This window comes from Alligator mississippiensis, chromosome 8 (genome assembly GCF_030867095.1).
Source record: "Alligator mississippiensis isolate rAllMis1 chromosome 8, rAllMis1, whole genome shotgun sequence".
Taxonomy (NCBI): domain Eukaryota; kingdom Metazoa; phylum Chordata; order Crocodylia; family Alligatoridae; genus Alligator; species Alligator mississippiensis.
The window spans coordinates 81,259,215-81,284,033 of record NC_081831.1 but is presented as its reverse complement, the minus strand read 5'-3'; the positions used below and the strand labels follow the sequence as shown (position 1 = coordinate 81,284,033).

At 51.8% G+C, this 24,819-nt stretch overlaps 1 protein-coding gene across 11 annotated transcripts in view; it reads right to left on the bottom strand.

The window, feature by feature from the left end:
• MBNL3 (muscleblind like splicing regulator 3) overlaps positions 1-24,819 on the bottom strand; it is a 95,955-nt gene that overhangs the window by 53,878 nt on the left and 17,258 nt on the right. For 7 of the 11 annotated variants that reach the window (XR_009464035.1, XR_009464036.1, XM_059732906.1 and 4 more), the window contains exon 2: positions 10,167-11,175. The exons of 1 other annotated variant lie outside the window; for it this stretch is intronic. Coding sequence is in view for 8 of the 10 variants with exons in the window: in XM_059732906.1 (XP_059588889.1) it covers positions 10,167-10,340 (174 nt within the window). In the remaining 2 variants the exon portion in view is untranslated. Of the gene's footprint in view, positions 1-10,166; positions 11,176-11,289; positions 11,346-11,582; positions 11,607-11,856; positions 12,209-24,819 lie in introns of those variants that run through there. 3 more of the 11 variants (XM_019492787.2, XM_019492786.2, XM_019492785.2) reach the window with 3 other exon arrangements.

The following is a 24,819-nucleotide window of genomic DNA, read 5'->3' as shown; positions in this document are numbered from 1 at the left end:
AGGAGATGCCGGCAGGGTGGAAAACCCCGCTCCTGGACGGTCCTGCTGAGAGGCCATCCTCAGAAAGACAAGTTTGTGGCGAGCCAGCCAAATTCCAGGGGGTTTAGGTGGAAATGTGCACACAGACCCGAAGGCTGAACTAGGTGTGGTGGCTGGAAGGGAAACGCCACTTGAAAAACCACGGGTTGGCCGAGAGGACGGCAGCGCCACGAACCTCCTGCCCACGCTACATGCAAACCGGGCGAATGAAACGACTGCTCTGCTGATTGCTGCTTTTCACCCCAACCCGGCAGCATCACCGGCTCCGTGCGGCGCCTACACCTCCCCGCAGCAACGCACCCAGCCAGGCTCCAACCAGAGCAGACTGGGCCCAGCACAGTTACAAGGAGGTCCCCGGTGAGGACAGACATAACCAAGGGTACGCCTGGTTGGAAGAGCTACATGACACTGCCCAGCACGGACACTCGGGAAGTCCAGGCTCGAACCCACCGGGGCTGTTAAAAACCCATTTCCACCCCAAGACAAACTCCTTTTCTCTGGCAGTACGAGAACTAGGGGTCACAACATGAAACTAGTAGTCAGTCAGTTTAACACCAGCCCAAGGAAAGTCTTTTTTATGCCGTGCATCACGAAAGCGTGGCACTCATGGCCACCAAGTGCGATGGAGGCTGAGCGCTTAGCTCGATTTGCAAAAGGACTGGACCTGTGCTGGGAGGAAAGGGGCATCCATTGCTAATAAGCACAGGAGTGAGGGGCACAGACTCTGCATCACAACTTCCTAGCCCTTAAATCCTGGAGGTTGCAAGCAATATGCCATGTCACAGGCCCGGGGTTTATGGAGGTCACCAGAGTCTGCTCCTCTTCTCTTCACCAGTGGAGGGGTCGCAAAAGGCTGTGGCCGCTGGGTTATTTCCCATGGGCCAAAAGGGGATGAAAACATCAAGCCTCAGGAAGGAGATCGGCAACCCCTGAAGCAGCCAGGCAAGAAGCACATCGGAGAGGGACACGCCCAAGAGATGGCCTGGACTTTGACCAATACAAGCAGCAAAATGCAAAGTGCTTCACCCACCCCAAGCAGCTGGGAGGGGAGCCCAGGACCTCAGGAAGAAGCAAAGGCCTGAACTATGCTATTTTGGCATGGTCCCACCCTGGCAGCAATGTTGCAGGGGGTCAGGGAGGGATGGCGACTCCGGGGATTGCAGCTGTGCCCCCATCCGTGCCAGCTGTGGATGCAGTCTCTCGCTGCCTCGGCTCCAGGCTGCCTTCTCCCTCCGACCACATCACAAATCCTGAGGTCCTTCCTCCGGCCAGAGGCCCCTCTGCTGCCCCACGGTGAGTCCTGGGAGCAGATAGGGCCAAACTGCCCTGCTGCATCCCAAGGAGGAAGCTGGAGCCCAAGGAGAGCCGGCAGCTGCCTCGGGCTGTCCCCGAGGTCCGCGCGCCCACTGTTCTGTGCCTGCCAGGCCCAGCCAGCTCTCTGCCATCAGGATTAGATGGGCTAACAGGCACTGAGCACCTCACTTGATTCTGGCAAGATGGTCAGTCCCGTAGTGCAACCCTCGAGCCAGATCCTAGTGTATCCGTGAGAGCCTTTTCCACCCGGCGCAGCAAAACAGGGCATCCACAACCTTTCTCTCTGCAAACAGTCACGGCCCGGAGAAGCGCACAACACCCCTGGGAAGTGGGTCTCCTCGCAGGTCCCTTCTGCTCACATCATTGCACCGGGCCGTTCCTTGCTGCTTAGACAATGCCTGGTCCCACCACCCCATGTCCTTGGGAAATGTTAATAGGAAACCTTAGGGACAGAAGATGCCCAGCTATGGAGAGAGCTTGGGACAAAGCCTGCCCCTCTCCCAAATGCTCTGCTAAAGGCAACAAAGACCAGGCATTTCCAAAACACTTGCATTTATATACAGGGAGATACCCAGCAGTAGCAAAGGGCAGAATGGCTTGATCCATGCTAAATAAACCCAAGTCACTGCATACAGTGCTTTGATGGGACAAAAATGGGCATATGAAGCTGTTTAAAACAACCATATGGTTTTTTTTTCTTGGCACAATGTTCAACATACCTATATAGCGTCTATTCTGTGTTCCAACATCTTGCACCATTATAGAAATAACTTGCATGGCTACAGGCAAGCGTATGGGTGCAACGTGTTAGGTATTCATTCACAGGACTGTCGGAGCAAGCCAGTGCCGAAACACTGGAGCCAATAATAGGGGCTTCTTCACAAGCAGTTTCATTCCCTTAATTGCAAAAGAATAGCCCTGGGGATGTCACCCTGGAGACACGGCATCCCAAAAGGAGCCTGAGCCCTGAGGTCCATCAGGCCCTTTGCAGGAGCGCTTGGTTTGATGGATGGCAGCTGCTGGGTCAGAGCTATCCTGAAGCCTGGCCTACCTCACACTGCAAAGACCAGGCACGGTACATGTGTGCTGGCACGATTATTAAGTTACCAAGCACATTATTGAGGAGTGCATGTGCACAGAATCAGACCCTCTTATTATTTTAAGTCTCTTTAGTTCCTTTATTCAAACTACCACCCTGGTTTTACTGGCACTGCAAAAATACCCAATGACGAGTTTTCATACATGTTCCTCTTGCAAGCTGCACTGAAGTATATGCTGGAAGCAGCACACAACACCCCGAACACCTGTCAAACTTTAAGTAGTAAACTGCTTGGTTCTGGGTCAAAAATGGTCTCTACAAAGCTAAAGAATATGAGCGCACCCATGTCAGCCAACAGAAAAGAAAGAGTGCAAACGTCGCTCACCATTATGCATGAGACTGCCTTGATGTGTGCAAAGTGCAATGCCCCAAAACAGGCTCTAAGGCTCAATCACTCCTCCAGATGAGTTTCCAGAAAACATTCATTTTTAAAGAAGAACCCAGCCAAACTGAGCTCAGTGACATGTGTGATACTTCTGATAAGTTCTGCAATCTTTAAATGGGAAGCCCATCTCAAACAGGAGGAACCCACTGCAGGCAAGATAATGTGGTACAAGATCAGTACCCAAGCTGCGAGGGACGGCCTGGCGTGTCCGAATCCCACGATCAGCGAGATTTGGGAGGTCAGAAGGAATTTTCTACACTAACAGCAGGTGCCAGGCGCTGCCGGTCTGTTATGGGAAACAGAAAATGTGGATAACCGGTTCTGGATAACCTCGCCTTGTTTCTAAACTGCAGCCATTATCAACATCCCGCTGCAAACGTGGAAGCTTGTAGTTCAGCCTTGGCTACTTTAAAAATAGGAACAACTCAACGTTGTGCTTTGTGCAACTCTGTGCTTTCGTCAAAAGTTTGGACAAAACATTAATTCCATGTTATATGTATTTATACATTTCAAGGCTGTCAAAGAGCTGACCATAGCAGTTCGAGAGAGTCAGGTTTTCAAACTTGATCCCTGTAAATCCAAGTCTGCCCACCTGAGATCTTCAGCACGCTGCTTTTTGGCTTCTGATCCTCTTGAACACACATAGGCACAGAGTGCCCCAAGAAAACCAACCAAGCTTGGGCATTTTTCAAGCATTAATCACATTCTGGGCACCCAAAACCTTAGTTGCACAAAGCAAAGCCTCTCTGAGAAGCCCCACTGTCTGCAGGTTTTTAATAAAATCCACTACCACGGTTCCCTGCCTGAGTGACATCACTTATCGATGCATGTTTCTAGTAATCCAGTAATGACTTTTTTAAGCTTGTTTAAAGATGTAAAGCAGCAGCAAAGCGCTCGCACTGACAATTTCCTGGCAAGGCAATTAAAAGCAGAAAGGTTTGCAGCAGCCAGTTAGCAAAGGAAAGGTTTAGTTACTAACTTTCATAGATTCATAGAAGTTAGGGTCGGAAGGGACCTCAATAGATCATCGAGTCCGACCCCCTGCATAAGCAGGAAAGAGTGCTGGGTCTAGACGACCCCAGCTAGATACTCATCTAACCTCCTCTTGAAGACCCCCAGGGTAGGGGAGAGCGCCACCTCCCTTGGGAGCCCGTTCCAGACCTTGGCCACTCGAACTGTGAAGAAGTTCTTCCTAATGTCCAGTTCTTCCTAATGTCCTAACTTAGTGGCAGACTCCTAGAGCCCCGTGGTACACCTCTGCAAAAACCCAAGTTCGGCCCCCAGAACAAGTCCCAAGGGTTTGCGTACGACAAGCCTACCGTCATGTCTGATAACTTCTAATTAAAATGCAAAATTAAACTATTTTCCTTCATCTTACTGTTGTTTACCCCAGAATTAGAGTGACCGGTGTTGTAAAGGATGGATGGAAGGATAGGTGGATAGGCCAGCTAATTTTTATAACACCATAAGTACCTTTCTCCCCTTTGCTGAAGTTTTATTTTCTATTTCATAGCTTCTTAAACTAATACCCCTCAGTGAAACATAACAGATATCACTACGCCTCATAAACCAGCAATATGCTGGGAGAGCATTTTTTTTCCTCCAGCGCAAGCTGAGCAGCGTTATCCTCAAATGACACAAAACCCCACCGACTATTTCTGCACTGATACCCACCAGTCCGGCCCATCAAGGGCAGAGATAACAAAAGGGAAGCCCGGACAAGGACGAGAAAATACTTCAAAGATAGCAGTAACCAAATTCAAACAGTCCTGCTCATCTTACAGAATAACGAAGAAGGAAGGCAAGGGGTTGGGGGGAAATGTGCAGTCCTGGCATCCAAACCTATGAAGAGCTTTTAGAAACCCCTTTTTTTTTTTAAATCTGCCAAGGAAAAATGTCCTTCATTGCCCTCGCTTGGGAAAGACTCTTCCTCAAACAGCCAGGCTTGCAGGACCTTCATACCACACTGTGATGTCTTCTGTATGTCCTACTGACACGACACACAGAGGAAGACACGCTCACGCCCAAGGGATGCACAGAGCGTTTTGCAAGTCCTGGCCGCTGAGTGCCTTTCCCGTGGCTGGGACTGCTCAGTCCTAATGGAAGCACAAGCATTGCACAGACGCTGCATGCCACCCGCTCGCCGCTGTGAAGCTATTACGTGCCGAGTTATAAAGACGAGCGTATTCTTCTAGCTTAATTGGGGGCTGCGACTTGGAAAAAGAAAAAGCCAAGTGGAGAAGTAACACCACCAGTCCAGATAAGCAAGCACTGAGCGAATACTTGGGGCATTACAAGACAACAGGGGACACCAATCAGCTTCCAGCATCCCAGATTCGGTCTCCAATAAAGAGAAACAGCTGTTTGGCCAAAGCTGGAAATGGTCAAAAGGACACAAAACCGCTTCTCGGAGCAGGAAAGCAGGCAAAATTCAGGAGAAGCCAGGGGGGGCAGGCGGCTTCAAATGGCTTCCTCCCCACGCGCCTGGGCTGCAAGTACGAATAACGAGTTGGGGAAACCGCAGAAGTTAAATTAAGAGGCCCCTGCCTTGAGGCTCTTTGCAGTGAGTGCAAAACAACAAGGTCCATGGATGCCTCCCAGGCATGGCCCTTTGACGGCAGGGTTGGCTGAACTGGAGACGAGTAACCTGGGCACCGAGAGCTGTAATAATAAAGAGCTCCAAGAGAGGAGGTGGCTTTGGCCTTGCAACTTGGATGGGAAACATCTCTTGCCTGGAGCTATGGAGTGCCAGCGTGAGCTGAGACGTCTCACAAATCGCTTCTTGCCATTGCCCATAGGAGCCTGGCAAGCTCCCCCATCGCTCAAGAGCACAGCGATGATTTTTTCAGGTGCAACATGATGATTTCAAAATCAAATGCGTGCTAGGGAGAGAGCTGGGAGTTGTAGACACATTCCTGAACACCTCCAACAGCAGTTCTGCAGACCAAAGCCCTGACCTGACACTTTTCACCCGTCAGTTTGATAAAAAAAACCCATCCCGGTCTCAAATGAAACGTGGACTGTGATTGCCAGAGCAACAGCTCAGGATAATTAAGGTTATTAGGACAGAGTAGCTGAGCCAATACGTTTCTCGGCTCTGTCATCAGTTCAAGGGGGACTTTAATTCTAGATTTTTTGATAGCATTATGACTGCGATCCCTAAAGTGCTGCATAAAAATGATAAAAAACAAAACATAAAACCCATTTAGGGATTGAAATCCAATTTTTATAGGACTCAGCTGAAGAGTGATGCTGAGGAAGTTATCAAAGATGTTGCAAACGCTAACATTCAGGCCAAGTTAATAAAGCAGACTGCATTTGTGGCACAGGAAAACACTGGATCTGAGGAAGAAAGCAAGCATAGATTTAATGCTGAATGGAAAATACTCCACATTCATTCTAGACCTGGGGGGTGCGTCTACATGTGCACTGGGGTGTTTTTTCTAATGCGCATTAAATTTAGTACCTCCAACGTGAGGTACTAAAGAAATGTGCACTGGGCTGCCTCAATGCACAGTAACAAATGTGCACAGTTTTTACCTGATGCTTAAGGTGCAGTAGCCTATTTTACTGCACATTAGCCTAACAGAACTTTTTTATGTGGTGCTTTAATGCGCAGTAAAATAGGCTATTGTGCATTAAAGCGCATGTGTAGACGCACCCATGGATCTAAACCAGGATGCTGTGAGACCCGGTCAGGGGGTGCACACAAGGAGCCCTGCTGCAGGGGACTCTCTGATAACCCTAAAGCAGATGGCTTGAGCTGTCGTCCTTCCTAGTCCACCTCTCCCTCTCAACTCCTCCTGGAAACGGAGGCACACGGGACCATTTCAACAGCAGTTCTCAACTGGGGATGCTGCCACACTCCAGAAAGCGGTGGAGCGGTGGCCTGGCACTGAGAAGGTAGAAAACCACTGCCCTAGACCCTTTTTCTCATTTCCCAGAGACGGCTTTACCAGGAGATACTACAGCCAGCGGGGTGGTTGTACATGCAAAGTCCATTTTCACCAGACATGGTGCATCTGACCTGGGCATGTCTGACAGCAATGCACAGCTTAATGAGCACTATTAGGGTCCAGACATGCACCTAAAATGAGGTTAGGGTCTAAACATGCCCATTATCCTCAGACTCCAAAAAGACTGGTGGAAAATGGAGTTGCAACACTCAAAGTGGATGCTGAAAAAGACTGTAGAGTCAGACCCCGATCCGTACGACACCAGCGAGCCGCGGCTTGTCATCCACAGATGGCTTCGCTGGGATGCTTTCACCAAAGAAGTCGAGGTGGGGGGAACGGTGTGCTTGCAGAAACACTGAGACAGAGCTTTAAAAAGCACCTGGACATTTTGGGGTGCCGGGAGCTGCCCCCACAGCATGACGAAGATGCCGGGTCCCTCTGTGAATGAGCAGAAAAGGGACAAGCAGCAAGGGTGTCACTGGCAGCCACCTCTCTGGCGTCTGAGGTCGGCCTCGCTCCAGCTGGCAGTTTCCAGAGAAGGGGCACAAAGCCCATTGTTTTGCCTGAGAAAGTCTCAAAGAGGCAACAACCACAGTGGGTTAAGGACCAGTAAGACCCAGGACCAAGCACTGCCAAAACAGCCCCTGACAACACTCATGCTGGTGTTTCAAACCCACATGACAGCTCTGTGCTTCCCAAACTGCAACTGCACTGTTTTAGTACATCCACTGAACAGGCTAGGTTTGACCATTTGGCATCCAACAGTACAGACCTGCCCTGGCCAATGGCTGGTTTTATGCTTAATATTACTTATGGATATTCCTTTCCCCGGTTTACTTATCGCTATCCCTTCCCCTGGCGAGGAAAGGAAGAAGCGGTGTTGGGAACTGCACCTTTCAGCGGCTTGGGAAGAAGGATGGCTGCAGAAGCTGCTCTGCAAGGCAGAGGCAGGTGGGATGGCATGATTCGTAGGCGGGGAAGAGGTCCTCTTTTCAAGCCACTTAAGGCTAGAGTGATCCCTGAACACCCTGGCAGGTAGAAAGCTGCAGAAATGCCCCGACCATCTCATACGGATGGGCCCGGCCTTCCTCATGTAATGCCCAGCGTGGAGCTTTGCAGGGGTGTAACCGGGGTGGGGCGACTAGGACAATCGATCGAGGGCGGCATGAAAAAGCTCCCACCGGCAACCACAAAATTGCTGGCAGAGCAGCAGCAACCTCAAGTCACTGCTGTCCCGGGCATATCACTAGGCGGTTGGGTCTTTGGGCTCTTCTCAGGTGTTGGCTTGGTCGGAGAGTCTCCGAGTTGGCTACGGGAAGCTGGTGGAGGGAGGGAGGGAGGGAGGAGAACGTGGGATGGTCCCTGTAGACCATCCCTCCTGGTGCATCCCTCATCCTTCACCAGTGGGAAAATGTGCATTACTGCCATTAAGGGGGCCCAGCTCGACCCGCAGAGAAGGATGGACGCCTGCGGGACAGATAAAACCAGGCCACGTGCACGAGGCATTTGGTGGGGAGCCCTGGACCGAACTCTCCTTCTGTAGCTCTCAGACGTGGTCCAGTACGAGAAATACTGGCCCCTGCACACACCACCCATCGCTGCGCTCCTTCTAGCTCGCAAGTGAATGTTAGAAAGTTTAAAGTAAACACATTAATCTCTTTACCCAAAATATTTGTGCTGCTGCTGGCTGCGGTTCAAAAGTTTCAAGGGCACAAGAAACATTCACTTTTTTTTTTTTCTTTTTTCTTTTTTTTTTTTGCTGATAAAAATATTTCGGTCTCTTGCTGTCAGCAGGCCAGTAATGTCAATGCACATTTGAAAGTCACTACAGAATGAAGGGAGCACCGAACGAGCAGGAGCAAAGCTAAATGCAAACGAGGTGTCTGAACTTCCGGGACTCTCCCTCTGCCTGAAGAAGGGCGTTTGCACCCAAAAGCTTGCAAAGAACAATTTTTCCAACTATTTAGCTGGTCTAATACAAGATATCACTGATACCCAAAGAACCCTGTCTGCCTACGAACTTCCTGGAGAAAGGGAACAAAAGCAAACAGACAAGAGGTAAAATGATGACAAAGTAGGCCTCAACTTGGGTGCAAGCAGTCCTCTTAACTCTCAGGCCACCAATTAAAATGAACCCACGGCATACCTAGCAAAAGTCAAAATTCAAGGAAAACCTTTTAAAGCTTACAAAAGCACCAGCTCCACTCAAACAGGACAGTCCTTCTAATCCAACAACACATGCAGAAGGCAAGGTTTTTCAAAGGTGCCTCACGGTCTTGGTCGCTGCATATGTTTTTCGTGCCCAACCTAAGACGCTTTCGTAGATTCCTAGGAAGTGCGGTTGGAAGGGACCTCGGGAGCTCATCTAGTCCAACCCCTGCTCAAAGCTAGTCGGCAGAAATCAAAAGCAGTCGAGTTCTCAGCAAGTGCACAAAAGAGTGTAAGAAAACATTTTTTTCCAACTGTTTAGTTGGTCTAATAAAAGATATACCGCCTTTACGTAATCTGGCTCTGAAATCCAGGCACCCTTAACACATCGCACCGTGGGCAACTCGAAACCAAGACACTGAAAGCCTGGTAATTCAGTCAGTATCAAAGTTTCCTCTCAAACTTTGCGACTGGGGATAAAGCAGCGTTTGCTTCCTGCAAAGTCAACCACACGCGAGAGATGATCGGCAAAAGCCTTAGCTCTGACTCAGCTGCAATTTGCATAGCATGTGCCTTCATCCCTTCTCCCCCCGCCTCCCCCCGCACGGCCGTCCCCCGTCCCCCGCTCTCTCAAAGCACCAGGCCTCAACGTTGCAGCCGTCTGGCCGGTCCCGCACGGCGCTGCAGCGTGCTGGGGTGATGCCGGGAAGCCTGGTTAATTATCTAAAACGCTGGTTTTATTTCTATCGACTGCAACCGCATTCCAGAGACCTGGCCTGCCTTGGCAGCCAACGGGCTCCGGACATGCGCCGAGCTTCGGCCGTTGTTTTCAGCTCTCCACTTCCCTCATTTCACTTTCATTTCCCGGCCGCAACCTGAATTCTCCCATGTCGGAGACAGTTGCGCCAGACAGTCGTAAAGGACTCTCCCCTCCCTGCAGTCACATCTGCACCTGGGTCCGGCCCAAATACACGAAGTACGGCCCAGTTTAGGGGTTTCCTATCCTCTGCAAGGACACGGGCTGCTTGCATGACACTGCAGGAAGCGGGTGGTCGCCGGTCCAGACCTTAGGGGCTATAGTCCACCCAGACAGCATCCTCCCGGCAGACACGCGCTTGCTACCGCTTGCTATATGCACCTTTCCCATCCCAGCAACCAGAACGATTCGGGAAGAGGAGGAGAGCAAAGGAGGCTTAAGGCAATGCACATGTTAGACAGTCCTCACCTTGAGAGAGTCAAAGCAGGCAATAACTCGACCGTTTTCCACATGGCAACTCCGTGACGGGTGGGCAAACTTGCACTCTGCATCAGATCGAGAACAAGTCCCCCTCTGAAATTCTCGACATACTTCCAAAGTCAGCCATTTTGTATCACGGACCAGGGAAACGTTTACAGCCATATTAAAAACAAAAAAAAATTAAAACGCAAGCAATCACACCCTTCTTTAGGACGATATCACGGCTGATTTTTCTTGTCTTTTTTGTTTTCTTTTGTTTTGTTTTTTTAAAAAGGGTAAAAAAGTGAATTCAAGTTAAACGCGAAGAAAAAACTAACTTGTTGCTTTGGTAAAATTTCTATTCATCAGCACTTAGGTTTTCATTTAAGTCAAATTGCGTTTGATTAAACAAGGATTAAACATAAAGCCAATCATAAAATAGAAATCTTATCAGAAGAACTGAAAATTCAAATTAGAGACCAGCTCCTAAAAGTGCAATCGTAGAAGTTAAAATATAAGTGTTATATTTTGTGCCACTGCCGAAGTTACTTGGAAATAACTGGCAGACTTTCAAAAGAATTCTGTGCTCTCCAGTTAATGGTTTCAATTATTCTTGCAAAAAAAAAAACACAGGCCGTTGGCAGCACTTCACTTTGTGGAATGGTCTCGGTCCTCGGGGGGAAACTTGGGTCGGTTGGTTGGGTTTTTTTTTCCCTTCTATTTCTTGCTTCTAAAAATGACAATTCGCGAGCATCAAAAATTGCAAAAGGATGGTACAATGTTGCAAAAAAAAGGAAAAAGTATTTGCTACATACTCAGGGAAAGGAAAAAAATGGCCGAGCAAACTGAGTGTAAAAGGTGAGGGGGGGGCCGGGGGGGAGGATGGGCGAGTTGCCGTCAGGGGATGAACTGCAAGCGAACGCCAAATTAAAAAAAAGGGGGGGTGCGGGGAAGAGAGAGGCAGCCCCAGACAGAAATCCAAGCAGCCGTGGCTTCAGGAAAGGCACTTTTCAGCAACCTGCGGGGAAAAGAGAAATAGAATCAGCTAAAACAATACCATCTCCCCCTTGGCAAAGTCTAGCGTTCAGAAACAAACTGCATTCATCTCAACAGGAAACCTCCAGACACTGACAGTGCGGCATAGTGCAGTCAGCCATTGTAGATAAAAAAGGGCATTTCCCACATGAAGCTGCGCATGGGAAGAGGAAACCACCAATTAGATCGACTCTTGCAGCTGAACGTCTGGGCAGCCGCCCAATGCAAGGGAGCGTCTCACATGGCTCTCTGCTGGCAGGCGTTCGTTTTTGTGCCCAATGCACAGAAAATGCCTTCGCCTGACGCCGCGGCCTCCGGCGCGTTCGGGAGCGCTCTCGGCACAGCCCGGCCCCGGCGCCGCTCCCCCGCGGGAGCCCGGGCGCGGCCTACCTGCTCCTGCATCCGCGCGGCGCGAATCCCCGGGCAAGCTAGCCTACCGCGAGCAGCGACGGCATCGCTCCCCCCTCGTGCACGCCACGGCCACAACGCAGCCAGACAGAGATAGGGGAGCCCCGAGAGCAGGGTGGAGCGCGGCGGACGGCATGGCGGCGGGGTGCAGACAAAGAAGAAATAGATTCTTCTTCTGCCCTCTTTAAACAGGACGACGAGAAGAAGATTTAATTAATTAAAAAGAAAAAACAAACCAAACCAAACAAACACACACATGCATTCCCGCTCCCTCTGTAGGAAGCTCTCGGCCCGCAGAGTGTGCACAGCGTTCGCAGCGTGCACGGCAGAGGGAACGGCCTCGCTTCGGCTCCCCTACACTAACGGCTACGCATCCTTACGGTGATTTGCTTAACCCGTTCTTCCCTGGGACACGGCCGCAGCCGCGTGCAAAGGCGAGGGCCCGAGTCACCGTCGCATGCCTATAAATCTGGACTCCGCGAAATCAAAAGCAAAACCGCCATGGAAACTCGAGACACACGCACCGAGCAGGGGGAGGAATTAACTCCTTGTGACCGGCTGCCTTTTACAGCCAGGCAGAAGGCGACTTAAATGGCTGGATGGGTTCGGAGAACTGGCAGCCCCGGGGTGCTGGGCGATCAATGACTTCCAGCTGCTTTTTAGCCTTTGTGTGAGGCAGCACTGAAGTCTTCCCTGGCATTTCCCAGACTTGTATTAGATGCAATTAATAAAGCCTGATGGGATTAAGCTCTTTCAGAGTTTCTGAAAGCAGCTTTTTCTTTTTTTTGGGGGGGGGGTAATATATTGCATAACAATATATTTATTAAACAATATATTTATTGAACAATATATTTATTGACGTCTAGATTACATATTAGGAAAAGCTCTCTGGCGAGGAGGGTGGTGAAGCACGGGAACAGGTTACCCTGAAAGGTGGTGGCATCTCCATCCTCGGAGGTTTTTAAGACCCGGCTGGACAAAGCCTCGACTGGCCCTGCTTGGAGCAGGAGGTCGGACTAGATGCAGCCTCCCGAGCTCCCTTCCACTCTCATTTTGTATGAACTTCTAATTCACACAGGCAAGCTACATGCCGGCTGAGATCAAACTTTAAAATAACAAGGAATAGAAACCTGCTTTCCCCCGAATTTTGATCTGCGCACCGTCACGACTTGTTAGCACACTGCAAGCGTGCTGCCGGGCCAAACACGCACGCAGAGAAAGAAGGGCAGGAAAATACCCTGGTGACACTTCTGTCATTTGCTCTACATTAAAAACACATGCACACAAACACATTCAGAAGCAAAGTCCAAGTCTGATCTGAAGCAAGTGAAGCCAGGGGCAAAAGTACTGGAAACCAAACCAAACCAAACAAAACCCTGCTCTTTGCAGCCTGAGGTCTGGGGAATCAATAGGCCAGCGGGGCCTCTGCATTTCTGCACATCAGGTGGAGAACAGAGGCAGTGAGAGTCGAGATTTACTGACATCTTTTAAACTTCAAAGGGAAAGGAGACAGAAGGTCTGGCCGCACTAATCTGGTCCGGGATGGAGAGGCTCTCTCCCTGCCAACTGTGACGTTGCACTTCTGTATTTGCATGGGGCTTGCTGACGGCCGCGCTCCCGATCCTGCTCAGCTCAGCACGTAGGGACAGGCGCGCAGACACCTCTTCCCAGACAGCTCCGAACAAGCTGGGTGCAGCGCCCAAAAACAAGCCGGCACAGGTCGGCCGCGGGCGGGGTCGGGGAGGAATGCTCTTAGGAATGATCCTCCGAGCGCAGCTGCCGCCGGCGCATATGAGCCGTCTCCAACTCCTTTACGGACCGGAGCATCGCGGGCCCAAACCGGCCACTTGCAATTACCCAGCTAATGAATACCGTCTGTTTGCACGGCTCCTTTCAGCCTGCAGATCCCCTAGCATGCGACCGTGCCCTTACAGACACGCACGTAGTGCCCGAAAGCTTGCAAAGAACAATTTTTCCAACTATCTATTTGGTCGAATAAAAGAGATCACACCTGGTCTGCCTATGTCTACACACGCGCACGACAAGACATTTGTCTCGTGCTCCTCCTAATGAAGGAGCAATGTAAAGGGAAGGATACGACACGTTCACGTGGGCATGTACAAGATTAGGGAGGGCGGCACCATTCTGCTGCTGCCTGCCGAAGACGCGCTAGGTGCTGTAGCCAGCAGTTTTCTGAGAAATTCATGTCGCCAGCATTGTGTCTGCCTGCCGCTGACTCCCTGGCTTGATCGACCCAGTTGCAGCTAGGTCAGCCGGGGACAGCCTTTGATGCAGGCCCAGAGCTAGGCTTGAACTCACCCCTCCAGAGCTGCAGCAAGATGCTGGGACGGCTCTGCCACCACACCCTGAAGCAAGTGCAGCAGGAGCCACTCCAGATGCCTGCAGATACAGCAGGCAGCTCTTTCAACCATGCAAACAGCACCAGCCACTTCCCAAATGTCATTGATCTTGACAGCAAAGGCACGGCTGAAGCCAATGTAAACCAGCATGCTCGCTCCTGCCTACCAGCCCCCTCTCCGCTGTTTCCACTGCTAGTTACACGCTTACTCGCCTCGGGCTCTGCTCAGCTGTTCACACCTTATTAAGGCTTGTTACCTTGGTGCTTATACCACTGGGTCTACAGCGGCCCCCTTGGCCTTGATAAGACCAGCTTCAGGCCTGCGAATAGCATGGCATGAATGCCGGTCAAGGTGGACTAGCACAGCACCTCTCAACCTTTCTGGACTGGAGGCACCCACCCCTCCCTTGCTTGTGTGATTTGAGTGGCACCCAGTTGCAAAACCTGATTTATATATTACCACGCTCACCGCCTTGCAGAGGGGCTGGGCACTGGGGGTAAGAGATGTGCCAGGCAGGGACAAGCCCGAGCCTGCGTTTACCTACCTAGCCTCTTCACACCCTGCTCATCTCAGCACCCTTCAAAGCATCATTTTTTCCTCCTCTCTGCAATGTGAGGAGTAAAGCGCTGCCCCCCACAAAGGTTCACAGACTGAGAAAACCAGGACAAGTCATAAAGCGCCGTTTTTGGTAGCTCTCGCTTTGCCGGGGTTAGGGAGCTGCTGCTAACTATGCCAGGCCGGGCAGAGCTCTCCTCCCAGGTTACCCAAAGGACCGATTTGGCTGCAATTGCTGGAGAAGAGGACGAGGACCCCAGCGAGGAGGTGAGCTGGCAGGTTTATTCCAACAAATAAAGGCCCTCTGGGCTTTGCAAGAGACCGCGACCGGCCGAACGCGGCGGGGGGCTGCACGAGGGAAGTCAAAGGCCCCAGTCTGGCTGTTACTGGAGCATGGCTCAGGTCAGGGATGCCCTCGGCAGGACGAGCACGCGACAGCCGCTCGAGGTGGCACGAGGACACACGGTCAAATCCCGCCCATCCTCCATGTAACTGATCCCTTTCCAGGGCTTCGCGCACCCCTGCCCCCCTTGACGGATGCCGGCTCGCGTGCACGCTTCCCGACAGCGGCGTTTGCGGAGACCGCGATTCATGCGACGGACGGGGCTGATTCAGGCAGCTCCCCTGCGGACGCGACGCTGTTTAACGTGCCGCTCCGTCCTGAACAAACACCGCGGTGCAAACTGCCTGGTGGGGTTCCCTATTTACCATTCCTCCACCATTTCCAGGTCACATTTGCACTGTTTAGAAGAGACGAGACCTTTTATCCTAATTGCTAACCCTAGCAGGCAGAGCTGTTAAGATTTTTTTGTGTGTCAGGCGGAGGAGAGAAGCCACTGGGGGAAACAAAATGGGGAATGAAACGCAAAAGGCATACTGTGTGAGCCACTTCATTAGCATCTTTAATCCTCGAGTTGACACATCTTGTCAAAAGGAATGAATGACTTCAAGCAAAACACAGGAACACAACGGCTGAGAGAGCCCATCCTACCAGCTCGGCAAGATCGGCTTTTAGACCTGCCTCGAGACAGACGCGCGGTTTTGATCAACTTCGGAGTTTCTCTTCGGTTAAGAGCGTGGACCGAGCCAGCAGTAATGGGTTAAACGCCCATTGACACCGAAACAAAAGACATTCCCTGCTTTTCTGTTGACTCCACTAACTGGTCGGGTCACTACCTTAATTACTAGCCCACGTCGAGCATCACAGCTTGGGTTGCGCTGTTCTGTATAAAGCATTACAAGTAGCTCAACCAACACGGGCTCTGCCCGTTCCCCAGGGCTGCTAGACAGCTCCACAACTCTAGTTCATCGCTTTCTGCTGGGCACAACCCCCCCGAAACCTTGATGCTCCCGTCACTTCTCCCTTAACATCCCCGAACAGTGAAACGTTTCATTCGCCAACTGCAATAATGAGACTTTAATGTTTCCAGTATCGGAAAAGCTTCCAAATAAATGCGAGGTTCTTGCAAATACTTCCCAAGGCCACAAATGCTTTAGAGAGAGGAAAGATCAAATAGAAAAAAAATGGTTTCTTCTTTCTTTTTTGGTAGGGGGGAACTGAATCTAAAAAGTCTCAACTCAGCCAAACAAAACTTCAATGAGGTTTGCACGCCTCCCACACCTCCTCCCCCTGGTTGCTGGCTTTGCTGCAAAAGCCTCCTCCGTGCCAAAATACCGGAGATAAAACTGTAGCCTCCTTTTCCAAGTTGTACCTCCTTGTGAGCCCTCGACGGGATGGCCGAGGTGTGACGGGTGGCATTTTACTTGGGGAAGCTGGCTCGGAGGCCAGAGAGCGAGGGACTCCAGATGCAAAGGGAGATTCCAGGTCAAGTTCGCGGGAAGGGAAAAAGCACCTTTCTTCCCCGCCACCTCGGCTCCCTGGGACCCGGCGGGCACGCAACACCCCAGCACCGCTTGCTGGACCTGTTTCTCACTAAAACACAGGGCAAAGCAGCCTGGATCTCAACAGTTTCGGGGACACCAACTGGTCAGGCCCAATTTTGCAAAACACTGAAGCCGACACTGAAGTTATCCTGCACCTGGGGGAGGCTTAGCCCATGCTAAAGCTTTTTAGACTTCGGCTCCCTACAGCCCCCTTGCAAACAGACCTCCTATTGACTCAACGAGGGTTGCAACGCCAGTGCACACAGTAGCACCGCCGGAGATTTAACACCAGCTCCCCTATATTTAGAAGATATTTGTGGTTAACGGTTGGCCTGTGTACATATACAGGGCAGAACCAGCTGCCCCTGCCTTTGAGAGGGTTTTTTTGTTGTTGCTGCTGCTATTAAGAGGGGAAATCATATTCTGTCTTAACCCTGCCTTTAACTTGCTTTTTTTTTTTTGTTGTTTAAGCCAACACTTTAGGCACTGGAGAGACACTTTGAATATTTCCTTTGTGAACATTTTGTACCTGGACATTTTCCCCCTCGGGGAACAGTTTACTTAATTTAAGGTAGACCTGAGCAGCGAACAAGACATAAAACCTCTTTTGTTCGCCAAGCAGCTCCCTGTGAAAAGGAACAGATTTGCAACTTTCTCCTCTGCGGCTCTGCCCCAAAAGTTTTTGTTCAAGGTCTAGCTGCAGCAGCTGGGGGCTTTGAACGGTCCAGTCCAGCCCAGAGCTTTCTGCACGCCCGGCCACAGAAGAAGTACAGTCTTGCCATGGGAAAGCCATGTGAGCAGGGCAGGGGCTGCAGAAACCAAAGGGGCAAACGTGGCCTCCAGATGCACCAAGCTCAGAATTGCCTCCTCTTGCACCCGCTTGTGACTCCACATTCAAGGAGCTGCTTTTCCAACATGCGGCACCTCGTGAAGAAAAACCTCCTCCGTCCCCAGGGGAGGAGACTGGAGCTCTGCACGGCACCACATTTCAGAAGGTCCCACAGAAATGCCTCATGAAAGCATGCACAGCCCTCTTGAAGATCAAGGCTTGGTGCTCTCCAGGGTTGCATACTGAAACCCAGGAGAAGACAGGGGAGCAAAATCTGCCACCCCTAAGGCTTCCTGCTGATTGGGGCAATGCCAAATGATCCAAGGGAAGCCGGACACCCACCTCACCGTGAAGGACGGGAGCTGGAGCCGCAGAGACGCACGCCATCAAGCGTGCACGTGTGGAGGAGGAGCAGATTTCCAACGCAGATGCAAAAAAGCACCCTGGGGAATTGAATTTCCCACCTCGCAGGAGCACACAGGCACCGTATTCACGGACAAGCCAGAGCAAACAGTCACCGCAGCAAACACCCAGGAAGGGAAACAGGGCATTTGCTTCTGGGACCCATGAATCCACTGGACAGGCCGGGCCGCTTGCGACCCACGGGGCTGCTCGCCCTGCCCCTTCCCGAGCACAGTAAAGCTCAGGATCCGGCGGCGGAAAGCTCTCCTCCCTCCCCAATCAGCCTGTGCAAACGAATCTTCTCCTGAATATTTCCACAGGCACAACGTCAGCAACTGTCTGGCATGATCTGCTTTCACGAAGCCAAATATTTTGCAAAAACATTGCTATTTAAGAAATGACTTAGTCTCGTTCTAAACAAGACCGCAGGCCCCGCCGGAGCCCTGGATCCGCTCGGGGCGTCCCCGCAACTCGACGCCCTCGCGGGGCTGGGGGGTGGCTGGTTCGACCCAATTTCCACGTCTTTTGCTAAACTGGGTTTCTTACCAGAAAGAAAAAGAAAAAAAACACACACACAAAAGAGCAGGGTTCGTGCTCCTTCCGGTTTAGGATTTCCTGCCGCAAATTTATTTTACAGACTCGCGGAGGGCTTGATCCTGCGGGGAGCTGAGCACCTCCCTGACACGGCGACGCCGGAAAGGGATGACGAAGACTTTCCTCACATCCACCCTTGATCTTTTTTTTTTTTGCTGCAAATTGAGCCTGTTTCTTCGGGCCCTCCCCTCTGGGGCAAGGGAGAGCAGCTTTTCACTGTCCCCTTTAAAGCCACCTCTCACCCGCTGCAGCTGGGCCTCCCCCGTCACCCACATCCGAAGTGAGCCTGGCGGTCCCCAGCAGCTGTCACCCCCCCTCCCCGTGCTGCCTGGGACAGGATTGGGCCCGTGCGGACCAGCCACGTGTCATCCCATCCTGCACACAACGCCCGCCACGCACGGCTCAGACATCGCTTGCACACAAGCGTGCGCAGAAGAGGAGAAAGACCAGGGCCCACCCAACGCCTGCCTGGTAATCACAGGAAATAGGATCAAGAGGCTGTATCCCACATAATCCACCTGATTATCCCTACTCAGTGCTAGAGGATAGCTCCCAGAAACTCTCCTGGCCCCTGAAGCCACCTGGGCTTTGACCTGGTACTTCCCCGTGCCCAGCCAGGAGCTCCAGCAGCCCAGCTCTGCTGGGCCCTGGGTACGAATGGGAGACCGGAGCAAACATCAGGGAGCCGCACGTGCTGCCGCATCACCCCTCTGCCCCAGAAAGAAAGCAGGGGCTGGGGGAATCCCCCTGGGATGGAAACCCCAGGCAGCCTACCTCAATGCAAGGCTGGCTGCACCCTGATACTGGCTTTCTCCAGCACAGACACGATGGGGTGGGGTTCAAGTCCGTAACAACAGTCGAGACAGACGGATCCGCGCTGCAAGTCACTGCCTACGGTGCTTTTGCATCGACCCGGTTGCATCGAATATTGCGTGCACCGCCTTCCCGGGCACCTTTGGCCTGCGTGCTCATCCACGCACGTTGGTGTTCACTCACCAGGCAAGCCAGCTAATAATATGGGCTGGTAAACATGCCTGCAGAGAAAGGAGATGGTGACTTGGGCTTTGTTTTGGATTACTCCTTGGCTGGACAGATTCACAGCAAAATAAAAATAGTTTGTCTTTTTAGCATTCTTTCTTGGGTGCATTTGGGTAAGGAAGACGCGACTTGGCAGCAAACCCGTTGGTACAAGCAAACCACACCAGACTACAATGCAGTCATCGCAAAGCCATTTCTCTGGGCCAGACCGTAATTTTCCCCTTGGCGAGGGGCACGTGGCTTCTGCCTCGTTCGAGTCCATCTGCAACACGGGAAGGTTGGAGAAGGGAAGAGTCCTGAAGAAGAGCTGGAGGCGTCTGCCTGAAATGCTCCACCGGCGGGTGGGAGAATTCAGGACCTGGGGAAGGGAAGCTGCCAGCTCGCCGGTGCCCCTCACCCCAAACCGGCTGCCGAGCCTGCAGCTGCAAAGGAAACTCTGCGCAGGTTTGGCAAGAGGGAAAACACAGGCCAGACAATGAAAAACTCCAGCTATCGAGGGGAGGGGAAGGTGGTTAGTAACCTCAGACGGCTCGTGGCCGGTGGGACAGCCAGGGGATCGATCAGGGACCCGGAGCAGCAAAGCATGCCAGCCAGCTCCCCCCTGCTCCGGAGGGCAGGAAGGATCGCACCTCACAACTGCCAGGCTGCAAAAAAGACGGATGTGTCAAGACACAAGAGCCAGACTTCATAGTGCCTCATCCTACCTCTTGCCAGCATCATTTGGTAGATGGGAGCATGGCCAAATCTGCCAGTACCCGGGTACTGCCATCCTCGAATACTCCAATTTCCTTGGGCTCAAGAAGGACCCAAGTGCTGCATAACGCGACTCACAGGAGCTGTCGCACGGGGTCTCGGGACACAATTTTACTGAATAGACACTAGGATAGAAACTCTGGGGGCCCAAGCTCAGTCTCTACCTCAGTTGTGGCCCTCCCCATCTGTAAAATGGGCGCAATACACCTAGAGACATGTTCCAAAGTCACTAGTTTTACGGGCGAGAAAGAAAAGCACAATGAACTAGGACTTCAGCAGTCCAACAAGAGGAAAGCCAGGCCCACTCGCTGCAGTCTCCCTCCCATGGTCACAGAGGCAAGACACGCGGCTCAGGTTCAAGACCCCGATGCCAGAACGACCGGGGTTGCTCTGCAAGACATCCCTCGGGCCGCAGGGCGAGAGGGGCCAGAAGCCGTCTGCCCCAGCTTCGCAGCAGCCCATTATTCATCCTTCTCCCTCTGCCTGCCAGGCAGGTACACGGTGCTCGCAGAGGTTGAAAAGTCCTTTGGCTTTCGCGGCAAGGACTGAGTCACGGACATCAATTAAAATCTCCAGATCTTCAATTTTCTTCTTAGCTTCCTGCCGCTGTAATGCGATGGCTCCCAGCTTCCTCTCCGTGGAAGCCATAGTGACTTGAATCCTTTCCAATTTCCCGTTTGTGCCTGCAGCGTGTTTTCTTGCTACAGCAGAAAATGTCCGACTTGCCGAGCGGGAATGGCGAATTCAGTCCAAGGTGAAGGTGGAGACGTTTGGCTGGCTGGAGTCCAAACGCAAGTCAGCACGGCCCCTCCCCGCAGCCGACCCCCAAATGCCGCTTTGGAGACGAGGGTAGGGCAAATCCACGCTTGACTAGCTGCAATCCCACAGGGACTCAACCGAGTCTGCTGAATTCGCACCCGGGAGCATGCACGAGAGATGGTGAGAGCGTCAGCAGGGGAAAAACAGTCCTCACCAGGGATGGAGAGGTTGTAGGTGTCCACAGGCCCCACTAAAGGAGCCTGGACACGTGCTTGCAGGTGCTGGCCAGAAGTGCAGTGCTTCAGAGCACCTCCCTGGGCCCCTCTTCTCCTCCCCCATGCCTACAGGTTGGGAGGTCAAATGATACCGGACCTTGAACGCCACCCAGTCCGCACCTCAGGCCAGGGGCAGCAATCCAATGTGATGCACGGTGAACATTAAACTCACTAAGCAGCGTGCAAACTTATCACTGGCATGTGACAGCCACGTACAAGGGGTCTACAAATACATGCACGCATAGACGACTCTGAAAACCAACACACACACACAGACTAACTCTGAAAACCATCCCTGTTCAGATGACCCAAAGTAACCGGCATTTTGCTCTCGTCTAGTGTTGCAAAAGATTTTTGCTTCTATCAAGGGGTGAGAATCAATGACACAATATTTGCTGCTACACAGTGTGTGCATATGTGTGGGGGGGATCAATTCTGATAGAAAGTAAACTGCAATTCTTCTGAGCATTAAAGGCAAAGAGGTATATGCAAAGCAGCCTTGGTGCGGACTCGGTCGGGAAAAACTGGCCTCTTGCAGCGACCGATAACATGGACGTGTTTGTTCCAGAGGAAGTCCAACGACCTTGTTTTGATTGCACGGCTAAGAGAGGTGTTCCATGGAAACGTGGCAGGGGAAACTCCAACAGCAACAAGGGAAAACTTTGCTGCATTTTATTTTTAGCATGAGAATACTGGGCAAGTTCTGCAGGAGCAAAACTGCACCTGTACGACAACGTGCGCACCGCTCCTGTATGATAACATTGGGTCCTGCATGTCCATGTGCAGCAACCGAGCCCTTCTGGGTGGTCAGCACAAAGGTCCCAGGCAGGGAGGAGGGATGTGGTACCTGGACTCCACAGCTGATGTAACAAGGGACTGTATATAAAGTAGGGATGGCTACTGGCTGCTAGAGCTCAAAAAATGGGAGGAAGACATAAGCCACCAAAATGCAAGCATCTTCTGTTGACACACAAAATAGCGACTCTTACATTACCTCACCGTGGGTTCAAACGTGGCAGATTCGAGCATCAAGTGTGCTTCATGGCTAGAAGTAATCCCTGAGGAGTGATGTGAGCATCACAGGAGCGGTGACCTCCCATTTCTTTGTGCCAGGCAACATGGGGCTTGCAGGGTGAAGAGAGCACACGGCACCAATACCCGCCACGGGCAATGCTGAGCTGCGCTTCTCATGGGGAAGGGCTTCTTGCAGCAGAGGCCTTGCCAAGAGCAAAAGCTACATTTGGGATTAGGGACTCAGCTGTGATTCCCCGGGACCGGGGCATGATGTCCAGGCGTGGCAGGCAACGCAGGTGGGATGTAGCCCACCACAATCAAGACTCTATGGCAAATGCAGCAAGATGTAATCAAAGGGAGAGAAGGAAAGGAAAGGAAAGGAAAGGAAAGGAAAGGAAAGGAAAGGAAAGGAAAGGAAAGGAAAGGAAAGGAAAGGAAAGGAAAGGAAAGGAACTGCAGAAAGATGGAGGGGGTTTCAGCTCTAGTAGAAATCAAGGAGGGGAGCGCTCACCCCATCCCACCAAACAGGATGAAGAGCCGAAGGGACCATGGCTGGAGATGTTTTAAGGGCAAACACATCACTGAGTGTTCACTGTCTTGTGTGCTGCATTCGGGGAGGAACAGGACTGGGACTGGGTCTGTTTTTACCTAGCTGGGGCACACTGCCATTCCCAGCCTAAAATACTGTATTTTCTTGCATCCAGCAAACCCTGGAATATAACACGCATCTTATTTTTGGAAGGCCCCAAGAAAGGATAAAAAAACCCACCTCCAACCTTGGAGTATGAGATCTGGGATCGCTGGTCCAGGGTTGTGCACTCACAGACCAGTCCAAAGCACGGGGCTGCATCACCTGGCCAGGAGGCTCCCTAAGGGCCCAAAAATTTGGCAGCAGCAGAGTGGTAAGAGCATTAATTGCCATGGTTCCCAGAGTCGTGGCAATGAATGCTGCCATCAATCCCCCACCAGATTTCTGGACCCTTAGGGATCTGTATTTCTTGCATCTAAGTGTACACCCCAATTCCCCCCAGCAGGTTTTGGGGGAAAACATGTGATTTGCATGAGAAAATATGGTACTGCTTGAGGCCCCAGCAGAGCGATAAGGCTGTCGTGAGAAGAGACGGTCAAGAGGGGAAGATGAGCGAGTGCTGCTACAGCTGGGCTCACGAGTACCTTCATCTGTCCAGCAGCTAATTGCTGCCCGGCGCTGAACTAGCTCCTGCCTGCGCGCGAAGGAATTTAGGAGGTGCCAAACACACAGCATCCCTGAGAAGGTCTCTGGATCAGTTCATTGGGCTGCGGATCTGCACATTGGGGGGAAGGAGGACATCTCCATTGCAGTGACACATGCACAAGCGGCAGAAAAGGGTCCCTTTGGAAGCAGCCTCATTTACTGTCTGCAGTTCACAGTCCCCCACGGAGCACAGCCCTGCCGTGGAAAGGACCCTGGGCTGCTTGAGCAAGGAACGAGCCCTGGAGAAGAGGAGCAGGCCAGGATACAGGTTATGAACTGAGTCAAAAGTCCCTTGAAAGGATTGTCAACAGGTTCTGAGGATAAATAAAAGGGGTGATCCCAGGCCGGCTCCGAGGATGCTCCCAGAGCCCAGCACCACCCTGAGACACTCTTAGAAAATGCTACAGACAAAGCATGGGCTCGAGTGTTATCTGCCAAGGGACTGTCCTTTTGGGGTGCTTATGCATGTAGCATCACGGAAAAGTCAGGCTGGAAGGGACCTTAGGAGGTCACATCGAGCCCAACTGCCTGCTCAAGGCAGGATCGTCTCTCACTAAACCATCCCAGCCAAATGTATGTCCAGGCAGACGTCCAATATCTGGGCAGAGATGCAATAAGGAAAAGTTTTTAGCAAGTTGAGTAACTTTGTCTTGAGAGAGATGAGTGTGTGGTCTACCCTGGTCAGTAAAGGCCAATCTTGGACGATGGACCTCAGCCCATTTCCAATCCTTTCCGTTCATCCAAAAAATCAGCAAATTTCCTGTTTCAGTCTCAGGCCTGGGAGGAAGTCCCATGGCTAGAAAACGAACAGCGACCTTGCATGCAAGAGCTGCAAATCCAACTTGCCGGTGACGGAGGAGGCTCTTCTGTGGGCTCTGGGCACAAAGGCACTTTCACAAAGATCAGATTACCTCTGCCCAGCGCCACCGCGGTGGAAACTTTAGAGACTGCATTCGGCGGTGGCAAGAGAGTACTGCCCTGCCCACGCTGCAGAAACTCCCGGCCCAGCCGGCTCCCGTTTCCAGGGGCAGTATGGATTTCAGGCTCACAGAAACATGATTTACAATTAAGCAGTAATGATCCAAAACCGCACAGGGTGTTTCATAGGGATTAACGACAGACTGGGAGGAGTTACGGTAAGGACCATTAACCTAACCCGCTTTTAATCATCTGGAAATGCCCCGCTGCCATTACAAAATGAACAGAGATCTTTTTTAACTTTTTTTCTCCCAGGGTTCAAAGAAGCCAGGCAGTCGCACCGACATCACAGCCGAGCACGTTGCAGGCCTGGGCCACGTGTCAGAAATGAATACCTAGCACCTCAGCTAATGGGCAGCCTCGTTATCTGATGCAGCAGGGCTTTATCTTTTGGCTCCTTGCCCTTCAAAGGGGCAGCGCCCAGAGCAAAGGTGATGCTTACCCCACGATCTGAGTCAAACCCCACCGGGCGATAGAGCAAACGTGATGCACCTTAAACTTGCACCAGAAGCACGGAAAGGGAGGACCTTCTTGTGCTTCTGCC